This window comes from Salvelinus sp. IW2-2015, linkage group LG9 (assembly GCF_002910315.2).
Source record: "Salvelinus sp. IW2-2015 linkage group LG9, ASM291031v2, whole genome shotgun sequence".
In the NCBI taxonomy this organism is placed as follows: Eukaryota; Metazoa; Chordata; class Actinopteri; order Salmoniformes; family Salmonidae; genus Salvelinus; species Salvelinus sp. IW2-2015.
This window is the reverse complement of record NC_036849.1, coordinates 23,066,753-23,091,370: the sequence shown is the minus strand read 5'-3', so window position 1 is coordinate 23,091,370 and position 24,618 is coordinate 23,066,753. Positions and strand designations below refer to the sequence as shown.

Here is a 24,618-nt window from a genome sequence, read left to right as displayed (position 1 = left end):
CAAAATAAAACAAAGGCAAAGTCTTCTCATTTCAAAAAAGCTTTTGACTCAATTTGGCATGAGGGTCTGCTACACAAATTGATGGAAAGTGGTGTTGGGGGACAAACATACAACATTATAAAATCCATGTACACAAACAACAAGTGTGCGGTTAAAAATGGCAGCTTATATCAAGGAATTGGCGACGGCACTAGAACAGTCTGCAACACCCGGCCTCACCCTATGTCACGTTCCTGACCTGTTTTCTGTTAGTTTTGTATGTGTTAGTTGGTCAGGACGTGAGTTTGGGTGGGCAGTCTATGTTTTCTGTTTCTATGTTGGTGAATGGGTACCTAATATGGTTCTCAATTAGAGGCAGGTGGTTTTCATCTCCTCTGATTGAGAATCATATTAAGGTAGGTAGTTTCACAGTGTTTGTTTGTGGGTGGTTGTCTCCTGTGTCAGTGTCTGTATGTTACGCCACACGGGACTGTTTTCGGTTTTGTTTGTTYGTTCGTTTTATGTAGTCAGTTTTCCTGTTATTGCGTTCTTCGTGTTTCATGTAAGTTCGTCGTCCAGGTCTGTCTACATCGTTTATTTGTTTTGTTAATTATTCAAGTCTAGTTCGTTTTTTYGTCTTGTTTAAATAAATTATGTCATCACACAACGCTGCATTTTGGTTCAATCCCTGCTCCTCCTCTTCGGATGCCGTTACACCCTACTTGAATCTGAAGTCAAATGTTTACTGTTTGCTGATGATATGGTGCTGTCCTCAACCGAGGAGGGCCTACAGCAGCACCTAGACCTTCTGCATAGATTCAGTCAGACCTGKGCCCTGACAGTAAATCTCAGTAAGACAGAAATAATGGTGTTCCAAAAAAGGTCCAGTTGCCAGACCACGAATACAACTTCTGCATGTAGAATTCGACAAAAATATCCTCTGTGTACAAATTAAAAGACCAAATAATGCATGCAGAGCAGAATTACGCCGATACCCGCTAATTATCAAAATCCAGAAAAGAGCCGTTCAATTCTACAACCACCTAAAAGAAAGCGATTCCCAAACCTTCCATAACAAAGCCATCACCTACAGAGAGATGAACCTGGAGAAGAGTCTCCTAAGCAAGCTGGTCCTGGGGCTCTGTTCACGAACACAAACAGACCCCACAGAGCCCCACACAATTAGACCCAACCATATCATTAGAAAACAAAAAGATAATTACTTGACACATTGGAAAGAATGAACAAAAAACAGAGCAAACTAGAATGCTGTTTGGCCCTAAACAGAGAGTACACAGAGTACAGTATCTGACCACAGCGACTGACCCAAACTTAAGGAAAGCTTTGACTATGTACAGACTCAGTGAGCATAGCCTTGCTATTGAGAAACGCTGCAGTATGGCAGACCTGGCTCTCAAGAGAAGACGGGCTATGTGCACACTGCCCACAAAATGAGGTGGAAACTGAGCTACACTTCCTAACCTCCTGACAAACGTATGACCATATTAGACACATATTTCCCTCAGATTACACATACTGAGAGTGAGACAGAGGGAGAGAGAGAGAGAGAGTGTGGGAGAGAGCAATAGAGAGAGACAGAGGGAGAGAGAGAGAGGGAGCAAGAGAGAGAGAATCAATGAGTACAGACAAAATGAGGTTAGTCTAATTTTGCTTCATGTATTTTTTGTCATTTTCTTGAAAATAGTGATTTCTGAGCTAATTTAGAAGCTATGATGAGCAGCTAGAATATCATCCACTCCTCCACACCTTACGCCTGGAGCTACACTTATTCCTGTCTTCCTGCTACACACACACACGCACACACACACACACACACACCACACACACCACCACACACACACACACCACACACACACACACACCACACCACACACACACACACAACACCACCACACAACACACACACCACACACACCACCATGTGGTCTTTAACAAGGCTTCATCTTAGCGTAATAGAAAAGAGGGTATTGAAGAAAAGGATTTGAAGTACATAAGGGAATGCAGGAATCTGACTGAAATGATGTTAGACAGCCATGGGGAGTTAGGAGTTAGTATTACATATATAGACTGATAACTGGTGAGTAGGCTGTTTGTCTGGGCTTGGAGACGGATAGAATGCATTCCTAAATGAAAGATATACAGTATCTGTCAGTGGCAGGGCCCTCTCCTCTTCTCTCTCTCTTTCCTTCCATCCATCCTTCCTTGCCTCCGTCTCTCCTGCCATGCCTCATGACTACCAAATGAATGTCATTCCCACACCGTCACAGATGCAGATCTCCGCCAATCTGCCACTAATTCCATTAATATTCATTAAAAATTAAGCTTAATTGCGCGTCTTTAAAAAGCCCAGTGGCCCCAGCCTATCCCTGGCCCCCTGAGGACAGCTAGTTCGGATTTCCACTGGGCAACCTCCCCATGCCTGTCAACCCTTCACACAGAGAGGACAGAAAGGAGGGAGGGAGGGAGGGAGCGGGAAATAGGGAAGGAGGGGAGGGAGACTATGTTGGAGAGGGAGAAAGCGAGCGAGAGGTAGAGAAAGAAAGAGAGAGAGAGCAAAAGAGAGAGAGTGTGAGGTAGAACAATAGGGAGAAAGATATAAGAGTGGGCGATACGGAGCGTCACCAGATAGATACACACAGTACTGTCGTGTACTTCACACAGGAGATGTAGAAGAGTGATGAGAGCACCACAGAGAGACAGTGACACTTCTAACAGCCAAACTGAGTTGAATCACACTGGTCAGAGGATGGATCCTCTCATGTCTGCTTCACCTGAGCTGTGTGTGTGTGTGCGTGTGCGTGTGTGTGTGTGACCGTGTGTGTGTATGTGTGCGTGTCTGCTTCTGATTGTTCTTGAGGGGGATATTTTTAGCGTTCATATTTAAAGCAGAGGATGGGAAAATCATGGCGTTTATAAATATAAACGCACGTCTGTGTACACAAAGCACAGCACATCAGAGACATGACAGAGAACAGGGAACAGGGACAGACAAAGACAGGCAGGCAGCAGCAGAGAGGAGAGGAGAGTAGAGGGTGAGGAGTGGGAAGGGAAGATGCAGGCCATCCATATTCATGGTCCTGCACATCATTAGCACAGACAACAATGGCACCTCAGATTGGGATGCCATAATTGAAGCAATCAGCAAGTTGCACAATATTACAGTAGGGAGAGAGAGAGGGGTTGCCAGGGAGAAAATGGCAGCTCTTATTAAGGCCTGTAATGCAGAAACTAGATTCAGTATAAACTGACAGCTTGGATCAGACAGGACTGAAAGACAATGCAGCAGTCCCTCTAGAATAGAAAGGACAACGGACTAACTGACTGCCTCACAGATTTTGGTTAATGTAAAGACTGATATGTTGCGATCCCTTTTCAAAGGATACGTGTGTGTGCATACACTACCCATATCCGACTGTATTTGACTGTTTCTACCATTGTGTGTGAGTGCGTGCGTGTCTCGGTGCATTCCTATACGCTGCAGTACTGATCCTCTCTCTACAACCATCACCCAGCACAGTGACAGAGAGCCAGCCAGGGAGGGGCCTCCTCCTCTCTCTACAACCATCACCCAGCCCAGTGACAGAGAGCCAGCCAGGGAGGGGCCTCCTCTTTCTACAACCATCACCCACCTGCTCACCAGTGACAGACAAGAAGCCAGGGAGGGGCTCCTCTCTCTTCTAGAAAACCAGCCACCCAGCCCAGTGACCAGACAGACAGCTCAGGGAGGGGCCATCCCTCCTCCTCTCTCTACAACCATCACCCTCCCACGCAGTGACAGAGAGCCAGCCAGGGAGGGGCCTCCTCCTCTCTTCTAACAACCATCCCCAGCCCAGTGACAAGAGCCAGCCAGGGAGGGGCCTCCTCCTCTCTCGCTTACACACACCATCACCCGCCAGCCCAGTGACAGAGAGCCAGCCAGGGAGGGGCCTCCTCCTCTCTCCTACAAACCATCACCCCACCCAGCCAGTGACAGAAGAGCCAACCAGGAGGGGCCTCCTCCTTCTCTACAACCATCACCCAGCCAGTGACAGAAGAGCCAGCCAGGCAGGGCCTCCTCCTCTCTCTACAACCATCACTCCACAGCCCAGTGACAGAGAGCCAGCCAGGGAGGGCCTCCTCCTCCTCTCTACAAACCATCACCCAGCCCAGTGACAGAAGCCAGCCAGGAGGGAGGCCTCCTCCTCTCTCTCACAACCATCACCCAGCCCAGTGACAGAGAGCCAGCCAGGGAGGGGCCTCCTCCTCTCTTCTAAACAACCATCACCCAGCCCAGTGACAGAGAGCCAGCCAGGGATGGGGTCTCCTCCTCACTCTCTAACATACCATCACCCAGCCCAGTGACAGAGAGCCAGCCAGGGAGGGGCCTCCTCCTCTCTCTATAACCATCACCCAGCCCAGTGACAGAGAGCCAGCCAGGGAGGGACCCCCCCAACAAATGTTGTGCTAAATGAGGCCCCTGGTGTGCAGAGCGCTAAATACTACCCTTTCCAGTGTGATTAAGACTGTCCTAACCCTTTCAAAAAACACCTCGCACTTGCATTTGAATCACAATCGTACATACAAACATAAATCAGAAAAACACCACAACGCATTCCAGTCACGCAATTAGAAAGTGTCAATCAGCAGAGATGTGCAAACACACAACTAAAAACCCAATCCAACCCACAGAACCCCCCCAAAAATCTAACTAACCATTTTTTCTGCCTTTCTATTTTTTTGTAAAYTCATCAGGCTTAAGTGCTTGTTTCAGGCAGCCAATGGGAGCACTGTGCTGGTTACCGTGGCGATACGAAGGGACATTTAGAGGACTCTGATAAACTATGCCATTTAAAAGGTTATGACAATTAAAGCAGCTCCTGCAAATTACAGTGGCCAGACCTATACCACGGATGGGTCCCTCTTATCGCCTGGCACCCGGCTTCCTCTGCCATATGCCCTCTATTTCCACAGCCCTCCCTCCCTTCATCCCTCTCTCTCCCCTCCCAATCGAAGCAGCGCTTTCATTATCCAGTTAATTAACAGAGTTCTCAGTTAATATTCAAATGCTGACCAATTAATGATATTGAACTTTGAATAGCCCTGCCTCTCCCGCACTCTCCCCTTCTCTCCCTCCCTCCCTCCATCCCCCCTCTCCCAGTCAGTTGTTGCCGTGGCATCCTCGGGTACACTGCGCCGTGTGGCGTGCTATCGGTGGTCGTGGGTGGCAGCGAGAGCAGGAGTAGCGATAAAGGCGGGCAGCCAGCCAATGTGACAGTGTTTTAATTAACCTTGGAGCAGAGCACAGCAGAGCAGAGCACAGCAGAGCAGAGCACAGCAGAGCAGAGCACAGCACAGCAGAGCAGAGCACAGCATAGTGGGGCCAGCAGCAGCTCAGAGAGAAGACAGGAAGTAGTTGGAAGTAATACAGGAAACAGGAAACAACCCTAGAGATAAGCAGTCTCACAGAGGAACAGACTGGACACTTTCATTGAAGAAAGGAGGAGCAATAAAGTACACTTCTTGTTTGTGAAATCTTTGTCACTCCTCAGAAACTACAACAAATTGTCATAGATGAAGGCAGAGTTTCCCAATTGGTGGTTTTATTTGGCCCCCAAAGTTTTCTGAGCAAAAATATATAGATATAAAAAATAAAATAATTGTTGGACATAAAAGACTGTAAAAACACTGGCCTCAAGTGATTTTTATTTGGGAAATTTGTTCCTAAGTATTCCCACGTATAATAGAGAGACACGTGATCGTCTACAAATGTTTGAAAATATAATATTTTAGTCAAATATATCTGTTTGGGATTCTTGCGGTAAAATTACAGTCTACAAATTATTTGCTCAAGAAAATTCGGCCCACGGCTGAATTTAGTTGATGATCCCTGGCTTAAGGTGTAACCAATCGATGGCTTTGCCTGGTAACAGTGTGAACAACACGACAAATCCTCACACTGGAGTAGTCCTTTCACACTGTGCAACCTTCAGTTAGATAAAGGACCTAGATACTGTATCAACTTGGGCATGGATGTTTCAGTCACTACAAAACACACTATACCAGCTAGCTACCTAGGAAGATAAGAGAATGGCAGCCGGAGAAGGAAAGGTGTCCGTCTATCTGCTGGGGAAGCAAGCACACAGTTGTACACACATACACACAAACAAACACACAAAGGCAAACACCCAAGCACACGCATAAATGGAAAAGCATTCTTAGTGAGGGAGGCAGAGAGGAACATATCAGAGTGTTTCGTCTTATCAAAGCTGATGTAGAGAGAATAAGACCAGTTGGTGACAGGAAGGCAGGGAGCAGGTGGAAGATGACCGGGTTAGCAACCCACCAGTCAGAGGAACTCTGCTGTTAGGAGTTCTTACAGCAATTCATGAATTACTTGAGACTATAAGAAAGACCCATGGTTTTCATTCCCCCTCATCAATTAAGCTGTATTTATGAGATGTTTTGAAGCAACAGCTGATAGGTCAGAATCAGAAAGCCAGTGAAACATAGTCCAATAAAGAGCACTTGCCCTTCAGAGGGCTATAAAATAAGGATAATAGACATATTTTTATTTCCTTTATTTAACTAGGCAAGTCAGTTAAGAACAAATTCTTATTTTYAATGACGGCCTAGGAACAGTGAGTTMACTGCCTTGTTCAGGGGCAGAACGAGAGATGTCTACCTTGTCAGTTCAGGGATCCGATCTTGCATCCTTCACGGTTACTAGTCCAACGCTCTAACCACTAGGCTACCTGCCGTTTCTGAAGGAACCTTGGGTTTCACAGCAAATATGATGTCAAAGAAGCTGCAATCACTCAATCAAGTRAAGGATGTCCTCTCACCTGGGCTGATGGATGTGGAGAGGAACGGCTAACCACCCAAATCATACAGGGTGGAACTTCTATCCTTTGGTAAGTAGAGGTCTTGGGAGAGGGGTCACATCCACAATGACATCCTAATCTCTCTTACAGTGCTGTGTGTTTTCATTGATCGGCACAGAATGCTGTAAAAAGGTCGAATGGTGACCTTTCTTTATGATTGGGAGCTGAGATGAGCTCCCAATCATACAGCCACAATAACATAGGTCAGGGGGAACATAGGTAGTACTCTCTCTATTATAAAACAAACACATGCTCGCATGCATGCACACACACTCCTTTTGTATTGGAACACTGCAGAAACCATAATCCATCTTTACCTCCACCCCCCACCTTCTTAGACTACTCTACATCCTCCACTGGCCTAATAATATTTCACACCAAATCTTTAGAGCCTCAAATAGGTCTGGAGTGTAATCCTGGGGCCAAGGCATGCAGGCTGTGTGCTGTAGTGGGCTGTGGGCTGTGCACAGACGTCAATTCAACATCTATTCCACATTGGTTCAACGCAATTTAATTGAAATGACSTGGACACAACGTTGATTTAACCAGTGTGTGCCCAGTGGGTAGTAGGCTCTGGCTGGCTCATTCAGTATTCCTCAATCCAAATAGCCCTGAGACTGGCTGACCCACCTCACCTTGCTCCAGCCTGCAGAAAGAAAGAGAGAGAGAGAGAGAGAGAGAGAGAGAAGACGGAGGAGAGGAAGAGCGGCAGAGAGAGAGAAGGATGAGAGGAAGAGAAGGAGAGAAGAGGAGAGAGATGAGAGAGACGAGGAGAGGCGAGCAGAAACGAGAGAGAAGAGAGAAGAGAGACAGAGGAGAGAGACGAACGGAGAAGAGAGAGAGAGAGAGATAAGAGAGAAAGAGAGAGAGAGAGAGAGAGAGGGAAGAGCGAGCGAGCGAGCGAGAGAGAAGAGAAGAGCTAACCTCCCAGCCCACATTGTGAAAGATCAGCTGGACTGTGTAATCTAAAGTAAGGTAATGCAGCCCAAACTGTAAGGGGGCAGAACCACGCAATCCTCTAGTCTATTTGACTGAAAATGCAGTCTTTCTCTAGGCCGTTCCTGTCCTGAACGCTGGTTTAACTAAAAATCTGGACCCCCACACTGCCAACTAGCCTCCCCATGTCCAAGCCTGAAGATGTAGTGTTAACCACCCCATTCTCCCTTCATCCCTTTTCAAGAACTGCTGGACTCACCGTCTCTTCCAGTAACAGTAAGTGTACAATGAAGAAAAAACACACACACAACCGACACGAAGCAGATTAAATGCCGCACTACACACACATGCACACACACATACACCACATACACAGAGTTCTGGCTGACAGTAACCCACCCCCAGAGCCTCCTGGGCACAACGGCTGCCAGCATCCACGTGAGGGGCCTTTTGGACGAGCGATCTGTTATGAGGTCCCACTTGTAGTGTGTGTGTTGTGTGTGTGGTGTGTGGTGTGTGTGTGTGTGTGGTGTGTGTGTGTGTGTGTGTGTGTGTGTGTGTGTGTGTGATGTGTGCTGGTGGTGAGTGTGTGTCGTGTGGTGTGTGGTGTGTGGACTGCGTTTGCGTTTGTGTGTGTTGTGTGTGTGGTGTGTGTGTGTGACTGCGTTTCAGTGTGTGTGTGCAAAAGTATGGGAAGCAGGACAACGCAGAAATAGCTCAGAATCCATCTGGGACGACATCATCAGACCTGTGGGTGAGCAGAGCCAGACTTGTCTGCCCACACACATGCATGCATGCAACGCACGCGACGCACCACACACACACCACAACACACACACACACACACACACACACACAACACACACACACACACACACACACACACACACACACACACACACCCACAACACACACACACACACACCACAAGGAGGAAGCCTATGTGGGAAAAACATTCTGGGATAGCAGTACTTACAGCAAACAGAACAAGTGCGCTTAGACACTGAGTCCTACATCCAGTTATCACATATTACCCCTGACTATAAATGTTCATATTTGGGGAAAGTAAACTGATCCTAGATCTGTGCATAAGGTGAACTTCTATCCGAAGCAATGTCTTACCTGCTGAGGTGGGGCGTGGGGTGGCAGGTAGGGGGGCTGTGAAGGGGGGGCGGTGGGGTTCTGCTGGGGGGGGCTGAAGTAGGGTCGGGGGGGGGGGGGGTGGGGTTCTGCTGGGGGGGGCTGAAGTAGGGTCCCGGGGTCGTTCCCTGCTGTTGCTGCTGCTGCTGGCTGTATCCTCCTATACCCTGCTGGCCATACTGGGAGGGACCCTGCTGGAATACAACCAATCATACAACAGTTAGAGTAGCTAGCACCTACCCTCTGCTGGAACCATAGAGATCCTATTAAATTACTAGAAGTTAATAGAAGTAACGCATGTGATATATTAGAAATTTGGTCATGTAATTATTGGCAACTTATAATAATGTCATACAATTATATAAAACATTTATATGGGTTTCATACCAATGTTTTGTAAAAATAGCCTCTGAAATATCTGTAAAGTGACCATAAATGTCTACATTGTTGTTTTCTTGGAAAGCTGTGAGTGCTATTATATGATACAATATCAGTAATTGTTGCATTTACAACTTTATCAAATGATGTCAGCCAGTGTCTGGCTGTGGACTGACTGCATTGTTTAAATGGAATGTTGGCATGTTGGCAGTTAACTTGAAAAATGTACGGAATCATTCCTCTAAGATTGGCTGGCTAGCTAGCTAAAAGCTAACAAACATACAGTGCAGATAAATTCTTCAAATTCATTATTTTACACAATATCTTATCACAGCACTGTCAAACCTTGGTTGACCAACTCCCTGACCAAAATGGCTGGCATTCATCCCATCATAAGAAGGTTCATGACCATTCTAGTATTCTAATTCCAAATTCTATAGTCCAAGTCAGTATTAGGGTGCGTTCGTAAATTCACTCTGGAGTGCCAGAGAGCGCTCAGAGTGTGCTCTGGGCGTTCGTAAATTGTGAGCGTTGTCAGATTGTAAATCCAGAGCGTTTCACTCTCGGAGCGTTCAGAGCGCATACTGGACGCTCTGGCTGAGGAGTAGGGTTGATCTGAGCATTCTGACCTCACAACCGCAGTCAAGCACCCAAGCTAACTGGCTAAAGTTAGCTAGCTTGCTAGCTACTTCCAGATATAAATGAGAGAACACCTCACTCTGACCATTTTACTGGTCCTAGCAGAGCTGGTTAGGCTGTTTTTATGTTATTCAGAGCGTTGGTGTCTGCAACTGTGCTGCTGGCAACAATTTAATAACGCTTTATTGCAGACATTGGCCCTATTCAACAGGTGTTGAGCGTTCGTAAATTCATCAGTTATTCTGCGCTCTGGCACACAGACGAGAGTGCTCTGAAATCGGAGTAGATAGCCAGAGGGAATTTACAAACGTACCCTTAGATAGAAGGTCATGGCCCCGCCCGCCTGTGGGGAAAACAACCTGTGGTTACAATTAGTGAGTGCAGTGGTGTAGTACCATTGTTTTAGGTGAGGGAGCGCAATGTCTTTTTAAATGACGTCATCATTTCCTCAATCAAACTCTGTAGCCTATTGAATAACCTATATAGAATATGCATAAAATGCATCCTCAAATTGCAATGTCTGCCTATGATTTGAAAAGGTCAACAAAAAAAGGCATGCACTGTTTCTTGCCTTACTGCACAAGCAGGACATCGTTCACAAGTGATAATACATAATAGGCTAATATTGTCACCCATCAGACTATTTTTAATTTAATGTTGTCTTTACATATACTAATTAATATATAAATGAAATTAGTTTTGATATAGAATGGACCATTATCATGCCCCTGTCGCAGAACGAAAAACATTATACATGTAATCTATTCAATTAAATAGCAAATGGAGGACGCTTTTCCCGTGGTTCATTTCAATGACAGCCAGGTAGGCTATACTCCTGTTGTAAAGCGAAGAAATGTGCTTAATATTAGGAAAGTTGAGAAATAAATATAGTAGGCCTTGCCTATAGAAAGCTGATGCGATACCCCTCTTTTTAATAGAGGCCATCAAAACTCTCATGCAATTCCATAGCCTATAGAAATGTTGCGCAACATGAGCTCATGGGCTCTCATGAAGTGTTTGACTTGATTTTCGAAAACATTTGCATTTATGTCAGAGGGACTGTACTTTAGAGTGCTGAGTACCAGGCAGTTAGCAAGTTTGGTAGGTTACTAATGACCATCAGCAGCATCAGAGCTTGGAGAAGCCTAGTTACCGTGGCTAAACGGTCACGTGGAATTTGACTGCCCTCAAACACCAAGTTAAGCATACCTTATTTCAAAATAGGCCATTATCACATTTTGCCAGTGAAACTGCAACTGCATGCTAATCATTTGATTGATCTCAATCAGTATCATGGAATAGCCTATTTGCATTTAGAATTTTAGTGTTCATTAAATTACATTTATCAGAATACATTTCTGAGCGCTGCTCCTCCGTGCTCCCTCACAAACAGACTTTACTAAACAAGTGATGAAACGTTTTACATAGCTGCGTGTAGCCTACATGGACAGCTGGTCCCCACATTTTCCACTCTCCTACGTCGAATAGTCTGAAGCCACAGGGCTCTTCTCGCAGGCTCTATTTCATCAAATGAGTGTATTGCGAACCTAAGGTCGGTTGACCTGGTTACATTGAACAGCACAGCAGCTTTTCAGCATGTTTGTTATTTCTGTATAAAAAAATAAACGATTACGAAGTTGGCTCTTTGACACTGGGGGTCAATCGGAAAGAATGTTTTGTTTTCCCCAATTTGTGGGTGTGGTTGAGGGGAATTCCTTATTATTATGTGAATATCGACTCAGAGTATGTCTGGAACAACCAATCAAAGTTAGAGYAGCAAGGAAGTCAATCTGCTCCGCCAATCAAAATAATCCAAAAGGCTAGCACCTCCCCTCTTTGCTGAAGGAGCCAAATTTCATAACAGTCTAAAAACCAACATAATGTATCCTCATTCAGTTCCCCTACTTCCCCACAGAGCCAATGAGAGCATTCAGAGGAGCCAGGACCCACCAATAAGCTTCAAACAGATCCTCCATTCACCTATTGCCGATTGAATTATAGCCACATCATGTTAGCAGCACTGTGCCAACTGTGACACAGCATTCTATCTAAGCTCTCCTGCCAAGTCCAGTCACAGAGCAACTGGGCTCTTCAATAAATGTTGCATGTCCTATCTCCTGCCATACTCCTCCCTCCATCCTCTCTCCTCCTGACACAACATAGATGGGGAGGGGACATGCTGTTCTGTGAACTCAGGCAGACCATAATTGTAATAGAGGACACATTGAACTGAAGCAGTAATGACTTGGGCTAGAGATACGTATTCCCAGTGTATTGTGCTTTTCATTAGACAGACACAATTATGACACTTTTAAATGTATGTTTATTGTGTGTGTGTGTATGTGYGCGTGTGTTATGCACGTGTTTTGTTTATGTCTGTGTGTGTATTGACATAAATGTGTCCACAGATGTGTACAACTAGTTGCCACAATGTGTGCCAACACCACTGGGTTAATCTGTGTATTGTCCCAGTTTTAATCCCTCCGTGTTGGGCTTTATACAGATATACTGAAAGGCTCTCTCCCTCCTCTCTCCACAGAGGATTTCCTCTACGCTGAGTCTGTGGTTGATGGCAGCCAGGGAACTGCTGGAGTAGCTTCCCCAACCCAATGGTGTCATCAAACACAACCCCTCTACTCCATTGCTCAATCCCCTCATCCCTCCCACTCTTTCCCATTGTTGAACAGCTCTTACACCACATATATATGCGCACACCCACACACACGCACGCGCGCGTGCACGCACTAGCACACACACACGCACGCACGCACACGCACGCGCGCACACACGCGCACACACACACGCGCACACACACACGCACAAATCCTTTAAACGAGCGTGGAAGCGAAGGTCCAACCTCTTCAAAAAAACAGTTGATAAAACAGGGGTTTAAAGCGGGCTGAAACCGGAGCGGGCCAAAGACGAGGTCAGTTACATCTAGTACAACTTTAGGGCCTGATGATATGAACCCTGGAAGACTTTACAGTATTTGATATATCAGTAGAACACATGCAGGGGCTTGAAGTATTCACCTGATACTGCCCAAAGTCTACAGTCTAATATACAGGGAACCTAAACAGACATTCTGATGGTTTGAGTATATGTTTTACATAGTTTACATGTGTGTTTGTGTGTGTGTGTGTGTGTGTAGGGTGGGTGTGGTGTGTGTGTGTGTGTGTGTGTGTGTGTGTGTGTGTGTGTGTGTGTGTGTGTGTGTGTGTGTGTGTGTGTGTGTGTGTGTGTGTGTGTGTGTGTGTGTGTGTGTGTGTGTGTGTGTGTGTGTGTGTGTGTACCAGTCAAAAACAGGGGTGAGTTGGCATGAGCAGGGCCAGGCTATTAACCCCAGTGCCAAGCTGTAGGATCTCACTGTGTCTGCTGGGCCTAATGAGACAACCCTCGTTCAGTCTGCTTTCAATTTAAACACACACACACACACACACACCACACACACACACACACACACACACACACACACACACACCACAACACACACCACACACACACACCACACACACACACACACACACACACACACACACACACACACACACACACACACACCAAGCATATTATATAGACAAACAGAAACACTGTCTCACACACTCATGCACTAACAAACACAAAAAAACACATACACATAGCTATTTAGCCTACAAGCTATTCACACATTCCTTAAAAGGCAATGAACACCAGACTCAACAGTGTGTATGTTGACGTTACGTTCCTCTCTAGTCATTGCGGGTAGAAACAGACATGACAGCTTTGGTAGTGAGGATAATCCTCAATGGCGATTTAGCCATGACAACAACCGTGGCTGCCTGTGTCCTCTCTCTCTATAGCCCAGACAGACAGACGTTTCGAGGTGAGACGAGACAGAATTAAACTCAATAAGTGGCAACCTGTCTGACTGGAGAAATTAGCACCCTCCACAAGAACCTTCTCCGCATTAGCTGTGTTTCTACTGTAGGTCTCCTCCATGTGAGCTGAAATGTTGCTATGTTAAATCTCTTTTCATGAGGTATTGTTGTAGAGACAATGTGACTAGGTATGGTTTAGCTGCAATCAGAAGGAGAGTGTAACGCTGTGGAATAATGAGAAAAACACTAGTAGAACAATACTGTCAAAATGATGTCATGTGCAGGTGTGTAACGGTATTGATTGACTCAGATAGTACACTAACACTATAACACACACACACGCACACTCTAACACACACACTCTAACACACACACACACACGCACACTCACACACACACTCTAACACAACACACACACTCTAACACACACACACACACGCACATCCTAACACACACTCTAACACACACACACACACACACTCTAACACACACACACACACACACACACACACACACTCTAACACACACTCTAACACACACAGGCACACTCTAACACACACACACACTCTAACACACACACTCTACACTTACTCTACATACACTCTAACACACACACTCTACACACACTCTTACACACACTCTAACACACACACTCTACACACATACTCTAGCACACACACAAACACAATCTACACACACTCTAACACACACACTATAACACACACAATCTACACACACACTATAACACACACAATCTACACACACACTCTACACACATACTCTAACAAACACTCACTCTACATACACTCTAACACACACACTCTACACACATACTCTACACACGCACACACTCTACACACACACTCTAACACACACTCTAACACACACACTATAACACACACACACTCTACACACACTCTAACACACGCACTCTACACTCAATCTACATACACTCAACACACACACTCTACACACACAATATAACACACATACACTCTACACACACTCTTACACACACACTCTAACACACACACTACACACATACTCTAGCACACACACACACTCTACACACACTCTAACACACCACTCTACACACACACTATAACACACACACACTCTACACACACTCTAACACACACACTCTACATACACTGCACACACACACACACTCTACACAAACACTCTACACACACACTATAACACGCACACACTCTACACACACACTCTAACCACACTCTAACACACACACACACACACACTCTAACACACACACACCCACAACACACACTCTAACAACACACACACTCTAACACACTCTAACACACACACTCTACACACACACTCTACAACACACACTCTAACACACACACACACTCTAAACACACACACACAGACTCTAAACACACACACACCGAACAAACACACACACACACACCTCTAAACACACACCACTCTACACACACACACACACACACACACACACACACACACACACACACACACACTCTACACACAGTCTACAAACACACTCTAACACACACACACACACACACACACTCTAACACACACACACACACACACACACTCGAACAAACACACACACACACACACACACACACACACACACCACACACTCTAACACACACACTCTACACACACACACACACACACACACTCTAACACACAGTCTACAACACACTCTAACACACACACACACACACTCTAACACACATACCACACTCGAACAAAACACACACACACACACACACACACACACACACAGACTCAAACACACACCACACACACACACACACACACACACACAACACACACACACACACACACACACACACACACACACACACACTCTCTCTAACACACACACACACACGCTCTCTAAACACACACACCCTCTAACACCACCACACACAACACACAACACACACACACACACACACACACACACACACACACACACACACACACACACACACACACCCTCTAACACACACTCTAACACACACACTATACACCCGTCCACACATCACTATTTAGCTGTATTCTTTAGCCTAAAAGTGTCTACATGACAAAGCACTTGAATGTTTGAGATTAGTATCATTCATTACTTTWWAAAAAAATATGTCATAGCGTTCATTAGTCATAGTGTTCTGGAGTCGTGGTGTTCTTTAGTCGTATTGTTCATTCGTCATAGTGTTCTTTAGTCATATTGTTCTTTAGTCGTATTGTTCTGTAGTCGTATTGTTCTGTAGTCGTAGAGGTCTGTAGTCATATTGTTCTGTAGTCATAGTGTTCTTTAGTCGTAATGTTCTGTAGTCGTATTGTTCTTTAGTCATAGTGTTCTTTAGTCATAGTGTTCTTTAGTCATAGTGTTCTGTAGTCATAGTGTTCTTTAGTCATAGTGTTCTTTAATCATAGTGTTCTTTAGGCATAGTGTTCTTTACTCATAGTGTTCTTTAGTCATAGTGTTCTTTAGTCATCGTGTTCTTTAGTCATACTGTTCTTTAATCGTAGTGTTCTGTAGTTGTATTGTTGTTTAGTCGTATTGTTCTGTAGTCGTAGTGTTGTTTAGTCGTACTGTTCTTTAGTCGTATTGTTCTGTAGTTGTAGTGTTCTTTAGTCGTATTGTTCTTTAGTCGTACTGTTCTTTAGTTGTATTGTTCTTTAGTCATAGTGTTCTGTAGTCTTATTGTTCTTTAGTCACAGTGTTCTTTAGTCGTATTGTTCTTTAGTCATAGTGGTCTGTAGTCGTATTGTTCTTTAGTCATAGTGTTCTGTAGTGATATTGTTCTTTAGTCATAGTGTTCTTTAGTCATAGTGTTTTTTAGTCATAGTGTTCTTTAGTCATAGTGTTCTGTAGTTGTATTGTTCTTTAGTCATATTGTTCTTTATTCGTATTGTTCTGTAGTCATAGTGTTCTTTAGTCATAGTGTTCTTGATAAAGACAAATACGACTACACGAACAACGACTACAAGAACACATGACTAAAAGAACAATACGAATAAAGAACACTATGACTAACGAACAATAACGACTAAAGAACACTATGACTAAAACTATGACTAACTATGACTAAGAACATATGACAAACAATAAAGAACAGATGACAGAACAATAACAGAAACTAGATAAACAACTCATGACTAAAAACAAAACGAAGACCATGATGAGGCTGAGATACAATAAGAACCTAATGACTAAAGATTACATGACTAAAAAACGGATCTGACTAAAGCAATAGCAAAAGAACTATGACTAAAAGAGACATAATGACAGAACTAATGATAGAACAATAGTAAGACAGCTATGATAACAAAACGTATGACTAAAGAACATACGATTAAAAAAACAATAACTGACAAGAACAATAGACTAAAAGAACACTTGACTAAAGAACACATACTAGACATAAGAACAATAGATAAAAACATAGACTATAGAACACTATAAAGAACAATCTATGACTAAGACATGAAAATAGGACTACAACCTATGACTACAAGAACAATAGACTACCGAACACTATGATAAAGAACAATACATGCTAAAGAACACTATGACCTAAATAACACTATGACTAAAGAACACTATGACTAAAGAAACTATGATAACTAAAAGAACACTATGTAAGAAAAGACTAAAGAACACTATGACTAAACGAACACTCTGACAATAAAAGAACATATTCGACTATGAACATATGACTAAAGAACACTATGACTAAAGAAGAATACTACAGACTATACTAATGACTAAAGAACACTATGACTAAAGAACATATGACACAGAAACTATGACTAAAGAATACTAATGACTAAAGAACTATGACTAAAGAACAACTATGGAAAAAAAACTAACAGAACACTATGACTAAGTACACTATGACTAAAGAACACTATGACTAAAGAACAATACGAATAAAGATACACTATGACTAAAGACACAATACGATAAAGAACAATACTAACATACGAAGAACACTATGACTAAGAACACTATGACTAAAAACACTATGACTAAAGAACACTATGACTACAGAACAATACTAGACACTTGACTAAAGACACTATGACTAAAGAACACTATGACTAAAGAACATATGACTAAAGAACACTTGACTAAAGAAACGACTAAGAACACTAGAACTATGACTAAAGAACATACTGACTAAAAGAAACTATGACTAAAGAACAATACGACTACAAGAACACTAAGACTAAAGAAAAATAGACTAAGAACTTAGGACTAAAAACACTAGACTACAGAACACTAATGAATTTAAAGAACAGTACTGACTAAAAAACACTAGAACTAAACGAACAATACGACTAATAAACATAGACAAGAACAATGACAAAAACATACGATTAAAGAACACGTAATGACTAAAGAACAATAATAGAAACTAGTGACTAACAGAACACTATGACTACAAGAACACTATGCCTAAAGAACACTATGACTAAAGAACACTAATACGACTACAGAACACTAGGTTAACTAAGATGCACTATGACTAAAGCAAACTATGATAAGAACATATGACTAAAGAAGACATATGAAAGACAATACGTAAAGAACCTATACCGACTAAGAACATAGACTTACAGAACCTATGACTAAGAACAATAAGACTACAGACCTCGTACGCTATCGCTAAAGAACATTATACGACCTAAAGACACTATGACTAAAGAACACTATGATAAAGAAAGCTATGACTACAGACACTAATGACTAAAGACACAATACGAATAAAGAACAACTAGACTAAAAGAACAATACGATAAAGACCACTAATGACTAAATTTTGAACAATACAACTACAACCACTTATGACTAAAGAACACTACGACTAAAGAACCTATGACTAACGAACAATTTACAACTACAGACCAATATGACTAAAAGAAAATTACGATAAAGAACAGACGATAAAGCACAATACGATAAAGAAAATACCACTACAGACACTCATGGACTAAAGAATACAATACGGAATAAAGAAACAACTATGACTAAAGAACACTATGACTAAAGAAAATACCACTACAGACACTATGAACTAAAGAACAATACCACTACAGACACTATGACTAAAGAACACTATGACTAAAGAACACTATGATAAAGAACACTATGACTAAACAACAATATGACTAAAGAACACTATGACTAAAGAAGCAATACACTACAGACCACTATGACTAAAGAACACTACTGACTAAAGAACAATACACTACAGACCATTATGACTACAAGAACAATACATACAGACCACTATGACTAAAGACACTATGAACTAAAGAACACTATGACTGAAAGAACACTATGACTAAACACAATATTTTGACTAAAGAACACTATGACTAAAGAACAATACACTACAGATTTTCCATATGCACTAAAGAACAATACAACTAGCAGACCAACTATGACTTGTCACACCGGAGCCGGCTCTATAGCCTGTAGACAAAATGAGGGGACACGAACAACAGGTATAGGCCAATTAAAAAGTTGTTCTTTATTATAACCAAAACTATTCACTTAAAACTAAGAAAAAGGAATGAGGTGTGGAAGTATTATACTGTTAAGGTGTTGTAAAGTGCATTTTTGGATGCGTGAATATGTGTGTGTGAACATGAACTGAGTGATAAACTATGGCAACACTAACAAAAGCGAAGGGAACACAAATCAATGAGCTACCTGGGAGGAGCAGAGAGAAGAGAGAGAGAAGTGATTAGTGACAGTTTTTTTATAGCCCTTAGCCAGGTGGCTCCAATCACTCACGACCCTCCTCTGGCCTGGCAGGAGGAACCGCCCCCTGCACTTGAAGAGGGGAGCCGTGGACAGACTCATAAAGAACACTATGACTAAAGAACTAGAAAACTAGAACACTATGACTAAAAACATAGACTAAAGAACACTTATGACTAAAGAACAGATACGACTACAGAACACTATGACTAAAGAACAATACGACTACAAAGAACACTATGACTAAGAAGACTAACAACTATGACTAAAGAACACTATGACTAAAGAACAATACGACTACAGAACACTATGACTAAGAACAATACGACTAAAGAACATAGACTAAAGAACATACGACTAAAGAACACTAGACTAAAGAACAATACAGACTACAGAACACTATGACGAAAAAGAACAATTTAGAACTAAAGAACAATACGACTAAACCATACAACTACGACTACAGAACACTATGACTAAAGAACACTATGACTAAAGAAACAATACGAACTAAAGAACACATACGACTAAAGAACAATGACTAAAGAAACAATACGCACTACAGACCACTATGACTAAAGAACAATACGAATAAAGAAACACTATGACTAAAGAACATAGACTACAGAACACTATGACTAAAGAACAATACGACTACAAGAACACATACGACTAAAGACAATACACTAACAGAACAATACACTACAGAACACATGACTAAAGAACGCACCTATACGACTACAGACACTAGACTAAATGCAATACGACTACAGAACAACACGATAAAGAACATATGACTAAAGACACTCATGACTAAAACATATGACTAAAGAACACTATGACTTATAAGATAACAATACGAATAAAGAACACTATGACTAAAGAACACTATGACTAAAGAACAATACATACAGACACTATGACTAAAGAACACATATGACTAAAGAACAAAGCAAAAACGAATACATAAAGAACATTATGACTAAAAGAACACTATGACTAAAGAACAATACGACTACAGGAAATCACATGACTAAAGAAAACTACGACTACAAGAACAAACACGTAAAGAACAATATGACTAAAGAACACTATGACTAAGAACAATACGACTAAAGAACACATGACTAAAGAACACATACACTACAGAACAACTATGACTAAAAGAACAATACGATAAAAGAACACTATGATAAAGAACACCTACCACTAAGAAAAATAAAAAAATAAAAAAAATTAATATAAAAAAAATAAAATAAAAATTAAAATTAAAATTAAAAAAAAAAAAAAAAATAAAAAAAAAAGAATATGAAAAAAAATTAACTCCCCTACCTCTGATTGTTGGCTTGGTTGTCTGCTCTCGGTTATTTGTTTTTGCTCCCCTGGCCGTCTTCCTTTCCCTTTATCTCTTTTTTCTGTTCGATCTGCGATATGCTTTGCGTCCTTTGTCTGTGCCTCCGTTGGGTCTGGGCAACTCCTTCTGTTTGTGGCGTTTGCTGATCCTCTTTTCTGCCCTGGTCCTGGCCTTGGTTTCCTGGCGTGCTGTCCGTTCTTCATTCTTCTTGTCCTGGTTCTCTCTTCTTGATTGACCCATCCCTTTTCTTTGGGCTCGTGTCTTGCTTCTCCCTGTGCTTTGTTGGTTGCTTTTGACCTGGTGGTGAGGCCTGTGTCTGTCCTCTAATGAGGCACCTCTACTACCATGTACCCCCGGGGCCACAGAGCAGGTTCCGGTGAAGCCTCACAGTCGGCTCCGTTGGGCACACAGAGTGCAACGACGCCTCCTTACATCCCTCGCATGTACCTGACGGACAGGTCTGTTGCATGGAACAGACCGTCACGCCCGCTGGCACACGCACACTCCCCCGAACGGATGGAGCTGGGATGAGATGAGAGGGAGAAGCAGAGAAGAGGAAAGGAGCGGAAGAAGAGAGATAGAGAGGGAAGAGGAGAAGAGAACAGAGAAGAATAGAGGAAGAGAGAGGAGAAGCGAGGAGGGAGGAGAAGAGAGGAGAAAGAGGAGACGAGGGGAGGAGAAAGAGAGGAGAGGAGGAGAGGAGAGAGAGGAGAGGAGGAGAGAAGAAGAGAAGAAGAGAGAAAGAGAAGAAGAGAGGAGCATAGAATAAGGAGTAGAGGAGAAGTAAGAGAGGAGAGATAGAGAGGAGGCTTTATGATAGTCTGTCTGCTGATACACTCTTAGAAAAAAGATTCTTATTCTATAGAACCTACGAAGTGTCTTCAGCTGTCCCCATAGGAAGACCCTTTGAGAACACTTATTGTTCCATGTAGAACCCGTTTCTACCTACAGCCGAAGAAAACAGTTGGAAAGTGTAGAGTAAGAATCGAGACATTCCCTCAGGAACTTGAGACTGTACTGGTGACTTGGGTGAGTAGAATAGAGTATTCTCCTCAGGTCTTATGAGACTGTACTGGCGTGATGTAGAGTAGAATAGAGACATCCCTCAGGTCCTTAAGACTGTACTGGCTGAACTGTAGGAGTACGAATAGAGACATCTCCTCAGGACCTTGAGATGGTATGGCTGACTGTAGAGTAGAATAGAGAACATCTCCAGGCTTTAGAGACTGTACTGGGCTGACTGGTAGAGTAAGACATAGAGACGCTCCTAGGTCCTTAGAGACTGTAATCTGCTGACTGTTAGAGTAAAATAGAGACACTCTAGGTCCTTAGAGACTGTACTGGCTGACCTGTAAGAGTAGATAGAGACGTTCCATAGGTTCCTTAGGCTGTCCTTGGCTGACGTGGTAGAGTAGAATAGAGAGCCGTCTCCTCAGGTCCTTAGAGACTGTACTGGTGACTGTGAGTAGAATAGAGACGTCTCTGAGGGTCTTAGAGACTGTACTGGGTGACTGGTGAGTAGAATAGAGACTTCCTCATGGGACCTTAGAGACTGTAACTGGCTGAACTGTTAGAGTAGAATGGACGTCTCCTCAGTCTTTAGAGACTGTACTGGCCTGACTTTGTAAGTAAAGAATAGAGACGTTCTCAGGTCCCTTAGGAGACTGTCTGGCTGACTGTAGGTAGAATAGAGACATCTCCTCAGGTCCTTAGAGACTGTTAATGGCTGACTTAGAGTAGAGATAGAGGACGCTCCACCCCTCGGCTCAGTCCTTAGAGACTGTAATGGCTGACCTGTAGAAGTAGAATAGAGACGTCTCCTCAGCGTCCTTAGCAGACTGCTACTGGCTGGCTTGGGCTGAATGCGTGTAGCGAGCACTCACCACCACGAGGGTCATTCTCCTCTTCGTCAAACAACAGGTATGTTTATGTTAAACATCAGCCATGAACACCATCTATTGGAGAGCAGATGTGTTACTTGGTGTTGGCCATCAGGAACAACTGTTATCAGACCTCCCTGCTAAACACGTAGCGATTCTGTTTGTAATGAAACAGATAAAAAAAACATTGATCTCAATGTAAATTGGAAGGCGGCAGGTTGGTTAGAGCGTTGTCCAGGTAACCGGGAAAGGTTGCGCGAGATACGAATCCGAGAGCTGACAAGGTAAATCTGGCCATTCTGCCTGAAACAAGGCAAGTTACCCTGTTCCCTGGTAGGCCGTCATTGTAAAAAAGATGTTTTTCTTAACTGACTTTCTTGGTTAACAAAGGTCAAATAAAATATCAATCAATTGATCAGCAGACAAGCTTTTAATCACCAACTTCTTCCTCTCCTCCTCCTCCTCATCCTCCTCCTTTATCCTTCCTGCCCTATCCTCATCCTCCTCACATCATTTCTCCTCCTCATATTGCCTACCTCCCTCCCTCATCCTTCCTTCACTGGTTTTGAAAATGCTACTTTAATCTCAAAACAGCCTATTCAGAATAGAAGGTTTCATCACAGATGAGTCATATACGACGGTACTGAGTCTGATGCGGTTACAGGGACAGTATTTATTCACAGAGAGTCCATATGGACAGTATGAGTGTGGATTTGAGACGCTTTACAGGGACAGTATTTGTCACAGATGAGTCCATACAAGTAGAGGGATAAATAAAAAAGACCTGTTCGCTGACAAGCTGGGACTTTGAACCCCTCGTCAAACACAAGACGGCCGTTGACATGGGTAACAACCGTCGCTCTTTCTGACAGTCACACTTATGTGCACATGATGTTCTGCGTGGGCCGTACGACCCGCCGGACACTCCTCTGACATTTGGAAGAGAGAGAGCGGGGGGGGGGGAGAGAGACGAAGAACGGTGAGGGAGAGGAGATAGAGACAGGGGGGGGGGACAGACACGAAGGGAGGGGAGAGAGGGAGATAAAGGAAGAGAAAGATGAGAGGAACAGAGAGGGGAGATCGAGAGAGCGGGTGGGAGAGACAGAGAGGGTGAGAGAGAGGAGAGGAGACAGAGAGGGTTGAGAGGGTGGGAGAGTAGAAGAGAGGGTGAAGAGAGGAGAGAGACAGAGCGAGGGGTGTGGGGAGAGAAAGAGAGGTGAGAGAGAGGGAGAGAGACGAGGAGAGGGGTAGGGAGAGAAAGAGAGGGTTGAGCGAGAGGAGAGAGACAGAGAGAGGGGGTAGGGAGAGAACGAGAGGGTGAGAGACGAGGGAGAGAGACAGAGAAGGGGTGGGGAGTAGAAGAGAGGGTGAGAGAAGAGGAGAGAGACAGGGGTGGAGAGAGGAGGGGAGAGACAGCATGTTGTTTAATAGTCTGATGTGTAGTTTTTCTTACATCACAATAGAATGAAACATTACAACTATCCATTATCATAATCATATGGCCCTCTGTTCCACCTCCTAACTTACAATTACTGCAATACTACCATACGTATCCATTATCATAACCGTCAGTCTGGCCTCTGTTCCACCTCCCTAAATCAATTACGCATGTGCAGTACATTACCCATACATACATAATTAGAACAATATGGCCTCTGTTCACTCCCTACACATTACCTGCAGTCACATTACCAGCATACATATCATAACATATGGCCTTGTTCACCACCTACACTTTACAGGACCTACAGTACATTACGACTATCCATTATCCTGAATCTGGCCTCTGTTCCACCTC

The 24,618-nt window shown here is 43.3% G+C and overlaps 1 protein-coding gene across 1 annotated transcript in view; it reads right to left on the bottom strand.

The window, feature by feature from the left end:
- The window catches only part of LOC111968840 (AT-rich interactive domain-containing protein 1B-like), a 355,396-nt gene that overhangs the window by 258,714 nt on the left and 72,064 nt on the right, over positions 1–24,618 (bottom strand). Inside the window, 2 exon segments of the mRNA XM_023994739.2 lie at positions 8,919–8,991; positions 9,030–9,130. Of these exon segments, the coding sequence (XP_023850507.2) occupies positions 8,919–8,991; positions 9,030–9,130 (174 nt within the window).